Genomic DNA, 8,707 nt, shown 5'->3' with positions numbered 1-8,707 from the left:
GGACTAGAACAATGATTCCAGTGGTAGCAGATAAGCTAAAGCCCAAGACGGTGGATGGTGCAAGAGACAGACTTCTTGCACGGAAAGAGAAAGAAACTTTCTACTACAATCAAAAAGCAAGAAAAAATGAGTTGGGTGAATTGAAGAAAGGAGATAATGTAAGACTAAGACCTACAGGAGATGCGACCACGTGGTCAAAAGCAACTGTAGAAGATAAAGTGAATATAAGATCTTATCGAATCAGAACAGAAGATGGAAGGAAATACAGGAGGAACAGACGAGATTTGAGAGAGTCTGGAGAAAGGATGTATGTGGGTCAAGAGGAGGATTTTATGCCAGTGACAACTGAACCATCAGTTGATGGTAACATTCATGATATGGGAAAGGAAGTGCAGGTACAGACATCTGATGACACTAAAAATCCAGCACAACCCAATGTGAAGACTACCAGGAGGGGCCGAAAAGTTAATATTCCGTCACGTTTTAAAGACTACCAGATGGCCAGTGAGTGATCGATTGCCAGGCCAGTTGTTATGGAATGTTTATGGACATTTAATGATTTTTTTTGTGTTTATTGTTAAAGTTAAATGTTTAATCTGGGACAATGTTTTGTCCAACACGTCATTACTAATAGGAATGACCACAGAATTATAAGATTTATTGTTCATATGTTCATGTTGTTGAGTTCAAATAAATAAATAAATGAATGAATGAATGAATGAATGAATGAATGAATGAATGAATGAATAAATGAATAAATGAATGAATGAATGAATGAATAAATAAATAAAAGTAAACATTGATTCTTAAATCTCAAACAATGGTATCTGTGATTATAATTAAAAAAAAAAAAAATAATAATAATAATAATAAAAAAAAAAAAAAAAAAAAAAAAATTTGAAGAGGGATGTAACGATATGTTAAAGAACGTCATGTAGAGGGCGCTTGTCGTTGTCAAGGACCGCACGTTGAATAAAGATGTTGAAGTTATAGTCCGTGTCAATCTGTTTATTTAATTTGTTCTATCAACGTTAAAAGACGTTACAACCACTACAGGACAAGCTACCCCTGACTTTTTCGTCTGAGATACACAGCAACAACACATGGACAGGCCAGGCCTTTATTCCATTATCCTACATACCTCTAGGCCCTCATAAATTCAATGCTTTTGCTATCCATGGTGTCGGGAGTGGTAGGACCTACGAGGCTCTGTATCCAGCTCCACCGGGAATGTACGACACACCTGATTTGTGAGTCACATATTCTAAACTTCTGATAAATTTTATCGCAAATTATTTATTTTGATGTTATATTGTGTGTGAAGCTTGATCAGATTATCAAATATTCTTTGACAAAAAACTTTTTATGCCCATATATGGTGAAGATGTGCCTATAATTATATGGTCATGATGTTCCTATATACAGTCATGATGTGCCTATATATGGTCATGATGTTCCTATATATGGTCATGATGTGATGTCATCATGACCATATGGTGGGCTGAGAGGTATTGTTCCTGCTTCTTGTGCTTAAGACCCCGGTTCAAACCCGGCCAGCGTTGGGTTTTAATTCAATTGGTAGTAAGAACACTTGACTCATCGAATAACCCTCATAATTGAGAGTTAGACCAGTTAAGGACAATGTTTTTAATTGCAGTCTGAACACTTGGCTTCTTGAATAACCCTCATAATTGAGAGTTAGGCCGGTTAAGGACAATGTGTGTATCCGTTTGTGTCTGTTATGTTGAGTTTGGGTGGCGCTGCATTGCAGCTGCTGCCAGGGGGTCCCAGGGGCCTTGCTGGAATTTCCGACTTCCAATTTGAATGAGGACCAATAAAGAATTATTATTATTATTATTATTGTTATTATTATGATGATGACCATATTTAGGCATGTCTTATGTTTGTCAAATAAAATGGTCAAGGCTTTAATTCAGCTGCCTTTCCTTAAACTCATTACTACTAGTTCAAGTCATTTACTATTGGGAAATATTTTGTCAAATGTGATGTCACATGCCTAAATATGGTCATGATGACTATATGGGCATAGCTGTGCGATGATGATGGCAGACGTCAGTAACTAGTTTCTCTTCATTCTCTTTCGCAGCCACAGACTCCATCTATTCCAAGATATTCCTCAAGATTTTCTACTTCATGAACACATAGCATCTGAATGGTCATCTTTATTTACATCACTATAGCAACAAGTTTGTGTTATATCGAAACAAACCAATCACAGGAGACAGTACTAATTAAAGAATATTTTATTTTTAATAGGCCTACATATGATTACATCATGCATAAAATAAAGAGCACTTAGCTTTAGGTAAAAATGTGATTAAAATAATGTCCATAAATGTTGTTCACCATTTCAAGTATATTAGTTATTAATAATCATTTGTTAAATAAAATTATAAGAATCCTAACACACTATTTTATTATGATGTTAGTAAAAAGTGTTAAAAATATAAACACTGCAGTATAACACACACAAGTGACAACTTGATAAAGTCCCAGCTAAAATGAAATTGCAAAAATTCATTGAATTAGAGTACAGTAATACAAAAATCTATAAATTTTCTGGCATAAATTTAACAAATATTATAAAAACTATATAATTATCTGCTAATAAATATAAACAAATGTATAGCTGAAAGCTACAACACTCATACAAAGGTTCTTCATTGGTTGAGCCATCTCCTCTCAAGTATGGCAATAGAGGGAATCAGTGATGGGCGTCACGTGACCTAACTTTTTGGATAACAATCGATTGACACAGTGGTGTTTTACAAGGAGATTGCTATTGCGGCCGTCCCTTGTTATTGCTGTAAAGATCATCATAATTACCAGTAAACTATACAAAACCGATTGAAAAATTTGCCTTAATGGTTTGCTAATGCTAATCAACGTCCGGGCCAGTTTATTCAAATTGGCATACAATTATAACGACCAGCATCCTCTGACCTATTGACACAGTCAAACCCAGCACACGGAATATACTCCTCAAGAGGGCCAGATGAGGGGAAGGGAATTTAGTTGAATCATAGTGTTAATTTGATTTACTAATAAAGCAGATATAGCGGTATTCAATAATTTTTTTCACTCATTTTTTGAAGCTGTGGCACATCTGATGATCAAGCTCCCGATTCTAATGGATAACCTTTCCAGTAATTTGAAATAGAGCTGGGCCCAGAGAGGGACTTTTACAGATGTAGAGTGTAGTTGGACTACCATTTCAGCTCCACCATGGTTGGGGCTGAGGTAAGAAAATTTATGATTATGACACCTCTAGATTGCCTGAAATGGCACTCTCAGACCTAAATTCTAATTCTAATTTTCCTTTGTTTTTTTTTTTCCATTTAAAAAAGATAATTTTGAAAAAATTAGGGCCGGCTCGGCCCCACTTGAATCTGCTAGTGATTATTATGGCGTCATTGCGAGACTGCGTCAACGTAACACTGGAGTTTGTAAACTTTTGGTAGGTTTATCACTTAATCGAAATAGGTAGATATCATATCCGTGAAATTAGAAAAAACAGTAATCCTATGTATGTAGATAATGTTAAACAATACGTACGGGTCATAATAATATACAAAAAGAATAAATTATTTATATTAGAAATTGTGCACTTTTGAGTTTGTAAAAATATTGGCCTAATAAGGATACATGCTTCCAATTTCAACAACGTTCAGTACATTGTTTTCACAATAAATTTAGCCTCTGATAGTCGTTGCACCCATACAATCGATCTAGTGGGTTTCTGAGATTGTTACAAAATGTTTAAACAATTGAGTTTTTATTCGGTTTTGGTCGGGAAAATTCGCTTGTAAAAGTGGGGTTTTAATTATAGAAGATTGGTGAAAAGTGGGCGAGGGGGACAATCGATACCATGTCTCCCCCCCCCCCCCCCCCCCCCACAAAAAGGGGATAGGCAAAAGCAGCTTTCTTAGCTACGTTTTTTGTCCGTTGATCGGTTAAAAAACGTATTTCATTTTTATTTTATCACTGAAAAACAACTACTGTAAAATGTTTAGCCCATAAATATGATGTGTGTGAAGAAAATATTAAACAATATTTTACTTTGGAACTTCAAAAAGCAGTTAAAAAGAAATGGCTATGAAATTTTAGTGGGGGCTAAAGCCTGTTAAGCCCCCCTCTAAATCCGCCCCTGCTTAAGAATTTCTTGATATTCCTTATTTGATTCCAATAAAATATGTACTTGGCAACAGGCCTGGGATGGATGCATAGGCCTACGGCTCCCCCAAATTACAAGGGGATGGGGAGGGGTACGGGTGCGTACGGCTCCCCCAAATTACAAAAGGTCCACATTTCCTGGTGTAGAAAATTCAAGACACACTCTCACGTCCACCAAAAATGCTTGCCTAATCAGAGCAGTCTCCAACTAGGACTCCCTCTAATTTGTCGTACAAGCAAGACTTTCTCATTATTTACCTGTAAAAGCCCTACTCTTTCAAATATCCAGAGGTGACGGAACTAGGGGGTGCTGTGTTATGGAGAGTAATGTGTGACCGGAAATGGTCTGCAGTCAGTTGGTTGTTACCATGCGCCAGTGATGTTGAGTATATAGTACAGCAATATGAAACTATTATATAGGTCTAATGAATGAATAAAGTTTGGAGTTTGTCGGAGTAGTGAAATCATTATTTCACATTTTAAGTGCTCCCTAATTGTAAGTGTAAGCTAAATTACGGTGATTAATTTAATTAGTGAAGATATGGAGACAATTATTTCGAATCCCTCTTTCCAAGAGGGGATGCAAATGAATTGTGAAAATGAGTACGCCGCGGTACTCATTTTCACAAAGAAATACACATAACTTGTTAGCTAACAATTATGTCAATGTTACATGAACACCTGGGAAGGAAGGTGCAATCACGTTGTTACCTACTGTAGCAAACGTCTGTACTGTATGGGGGAGGGGCTGCTTATGTACTGTGTAGCGGGGGACGACGAGGCATAAGACTATACCTAGGCCTAACCAATAGGCATAGAGTTTCTCTATGGCCTAACTAAGACAGTGGAATTATATGTGATAGAAAGTACACTTTCGGAAGAAATAGATTAAAATAAGAAAAGAAAAAAAAAATAACTAAGAATAATTCATTTGCAGAGGTACCTTATTTAAGTATTATACAATGCTAACAATGCGGCTCTTGTAGCCCTGGCTTGGGCAAGGCATCCATGTGCAAAGCAGTGGTGTTTGTTTATCCATGAAAAAAGCACGCCGGGAAAGTTTGCCTTTCCAGGAAAAGGTGACGTATCTAGCTTATGACGTATGCATGCGAACTAGCGTGAGTGTGACGTCACCAAAAAAATGAATATTTTCTATTATAACCAAAATATTAATAACCAAAGTTTCTGGGCGTAAATTCCCTTAATATGAATGAAGGGTTGCTCAATCTCCTTGCCATACAAATTAAAGCTCCCACTGATGGCGCAGTCGAGAAATACGGGTAGCTGAAGTTTTTCTCGCAAATCTGACTACAAAACCATATCCAAATTTCACGTTCCACTTTTGTTTTTGACCCTGAGTTGTGCTTCGCACTCGCCGCTGACGGCGGCGTTCCGGGAACCCTGCGTCCAGCCTCGATTTCAAGTCTTCTAAAAGCCCTCTATATTACATCCAACGTCGCTTTACAACTTTTATCTACACGGCCAAACAAACATTTAATTCAATTCTTTCAACCATCATTACACATTGAGGCACTCCTTGTAAGTAAAACGACCTATCTTAAATTTTATTTCTTTAGTTTGTGACTTTGTCTTTAAATAACGTAGAACTTCCATATCACTGTTAAATAGAATAATTGAGCGTTGTGAGTGTGACAGATTTTTATTACTGTATTTGTCCATGTTCATATACAAGAGTTGCAGGATATGGTCTTCTAAAAGCCCTACTCTTTCAAATATCCAGCCTCGATTTCAAGTCTTCTCTGTCGCCCTCTATATTCCATCCATCCAACATCCGCCAGTCAATCATAACTTCCACAATCGTAATCAATGATTTCATTCAATCTGTCAACCATCCCTACACATTCAGGCACTTCTTGTAAGTAAAACGACCATTGTTATCTAGAGGCCAACCTAAGATTTAATTCAATTCTTTCAACCATCACTACACATTGAGGCACTTCTTGTAAGTAAAACGACCTATCTTAAATTTTATTTCTTTAGTTTGTGACTTTGTGTTTAAATAACGTAGAACTTCCATATCACTGTTAAATAGAAGAATAACTGATCGTTTTGAGCGTTGTGAGTGTGACAGATTTTTATTACTGTATTTGTCCATGTTCATATACAAGAGTCGCAGGATATGTATGTATATACATATATATATTTATTTAGGAAATTATTTCATGTCCCCTGTTAAAATGTATATAGGCCTATATATATATATAATTAAAATGTATATAGGCCTATATATATATAATTAAAATGTATATAGGCCTATATATATATATATATATTAAGCAATTAATATACTGCGTATATATATTTAACAATTGATTGTTTGTGATATATATATATGTATAGCAATTAATTGTTTGTTGTAAGTGATACAAACATGTCATATATATATATATATATAATATTAATAGAGACATTGATAAAATCAACGAAACGGGTGATACATATATAATCAATGAAACGGGTGATATATATATATATATATATATATATATATATTTGACCCCCAACGTATCTAGGCCTAACTAACGGCTTACACTACCTATCCATCGTCCCCACTCTGTCGACAGTATAGTTCCGTGCTAGCATATACCTAGTATGTTGGCCTTCTCTTTAGCATAATAAAAATCATAATACATATAATACTCCAGTTACATCCTCGCTATTTCAAGTCTTCTAAAAGCCCTACTCTTTCAAATATCCAGCCTCGATTTCAAGTCTTCTCTGTCGCCCTCTATATTCCATCCATCCAACATCCGCCAGTCAATCATAACTTCCACAATCGTAATCAATGATTTCATTCAATCTGTCAACCATCCCTACACATTCAGGCACTTCTTGTAAGTAAAACGACCAATTGTTATCTACAGGCCAACCTAAGATTTATTTAATTCTTTCAACCATCACTACACATTGAGGCACTTCTTGTAAGTAAAACGACCTATCTTAAGTTTTATTTCTTTAGTTTACTTACTTTATTTTAGCATGTCTCGTAAAATAACCCAATTTAAGCATATATATATATATATATATATATATACAGGACTACATTCGTTGCAAGCTATGCAACACGATGTATTATTATGTCCTTTATTCGAACACTGTATTTACCTTTCTTTGATCATTTATGTAGACCTATATATATATGTATGTATATGTATATATATTTCTTTATTTTTAAATTTATATATATATATATGTATAGCAATTAATTGTTTGTTGTAAGTAATACAAACATGTCATATATATATATATAATATTAATAGAGACATTGATAAAATCAACGAAACGGGTGATATATATATATATATATTTTTACAATATTTTGCCTACCGATCCTACTAATGATTATCATAATGATTTACTTGATTTAATGTCTAAGCTCGATCATGTTGATGTTAATTTTTATGATTTCATCCCACAGGAACCTAAACCCGGCCTTTTTTACACTATCCCCAAGCTACATAAATTAGGGTCTCTTGTTAGCAAGGCCTTGATGTCAGGCTCTCATCCCACTCGCTTCTCTCCCACTATCTTAAAATCCCCCCTCATCTTCGATATTGCCAAGTCGTTATCTATAACCCCTCCTGGTAGACCTATTGTCTCTTGCCGTGGTACACTCACTGAATTTTTGTCTGGATATATTGATTCTATTCTCAACCCCCTACTCTCCAATATCCCCAGCTATATTCAAGATACCACCCACTTCCTCAGATAATTCGAATCTATTTCCACTCTCCCCCAAGATGCTATACTTGTTACTATGGATGTGTCATCACTCTATACTAACATCCCTCACAACGAAGGCATCCAAGCTTGCTCCGATTTTCTTCTCACTCATTCATTTTCCACTGATGCCGTCTCTGATTTATCATCCATCATCAAGTTCATCCTAACCCATAACAATTTCACATTCAATGGTAAGCACTATTTACAGATTCAGGGTACGGCCATGGGTACTAAGATGGCCCTTCATACGCCAATATTTTCATGGCCAACATCGAGCACAAACTCATATCATCCTTCCCTCTTAAGCCCCTTCACTACTCACGTTACATTGATGATATTTTCTTCATATGGACTCATGGCCACGCCTTCACTGATTTTATCACTCATGCTAACAGCTTTCACAATACCATTAAGTTCACTGTTGAACTATCTGACTGCCAAATACCCTTTCTTGACGTCCTCGTTAAATGTTCTAACTGCACTATCAGTTCTTCACTTTATGTTAAACCCACTGACTGTCACTCCTACCTTCACTACTCCAGCGCTCATCCTAAATCGCTGAAGTCCTCTATTGTTTATAGTCAATGCCTTAGAATAAAACGTATCTGCTCGGACCCCCTTGACTATGCTCACCATATTCAAGCTATTACCTGTAAATTTCTCACTGCTGGCTACCCCCTCAAATTAATCAAGTATCAGATACAGAAAGCCCACTCTAAACCTCGCAATGACCTCCTCCAGTACAAGCCGAAGCTCTCTAACAATAATC

The 8,707-nt window shown here is 36.0% G+C and overlaps 2 protein-coding genes across 7 annotated transcripts in view; both read left to right on the top strand.

Annotated features, from left to right (window-relative positions):
- The window catches only part of LOC117125202 (UPF0462 protein C4orf33 homolog), a 7,993-nt gene extending 5,736 nt beyond the window's left edge, over window positions 1-2,257 (top strand). For 5 of the 6 annotated variants that reach the window (XM_033271636.1, XM_033271637.1, XM_033271638.1 and 2 more), the window contains exons 5-6: window positions 1,057-1,250; window positions 2,108-2,257. In XM_033271636.1, the coding sequence (XP_033127527.1) occupies window positions 1,057-1,250; window positions 2,108-2,201 (288 nt within the window). In that variant the 3' untranslated portion in view covers window positions 2,202-2,257. Of the gene's footprint in view, window positions 1-1,056; window positions 1,251-1,937; window positions 2,086-2,107 lie in introns of those variants that run through there. The other variant, XM_033271641.1, reaches the window with a different exon arrangement.
- A 3,841-nt stretch (window positions 2,258-6,098) lies between these two features.
- Window positions 6,099-8,707, top strand: part of LOC117125183 — an 8,985-nt gene continuing 6,376 nt past the window's right edge. Inside the window, exon 1 of the mRNA XM_033271595.1 lies at window positions 6,099-6,157. The gene's annotated coding sequence lies outside the window, so the exon portion shown is untranslated. The remainder of the gene's footprint in view (window positions 6,158-8,707) is intronic.

Source organism: Anneissia japonica, unplaced genomic scaffold (assembly GCF_011630105.1).
Source record: "Anneissia japonica isolate Jap-2015-1 unplaced genomic scaffold, ASM1163010v1 scaffold2191_len329779_cov167, whole genome shotgun sequence".
NCBI lineage: Eukaryota > Metazoa > Echinodermata > Crinoidea > Comatulida > Comatulidae > Anneissia > Anneissia japonica.
Note: the sequence above shows the minus strand (reverse complement) of the source record. Positions and strands in the feature narration are given on the sequence as shown.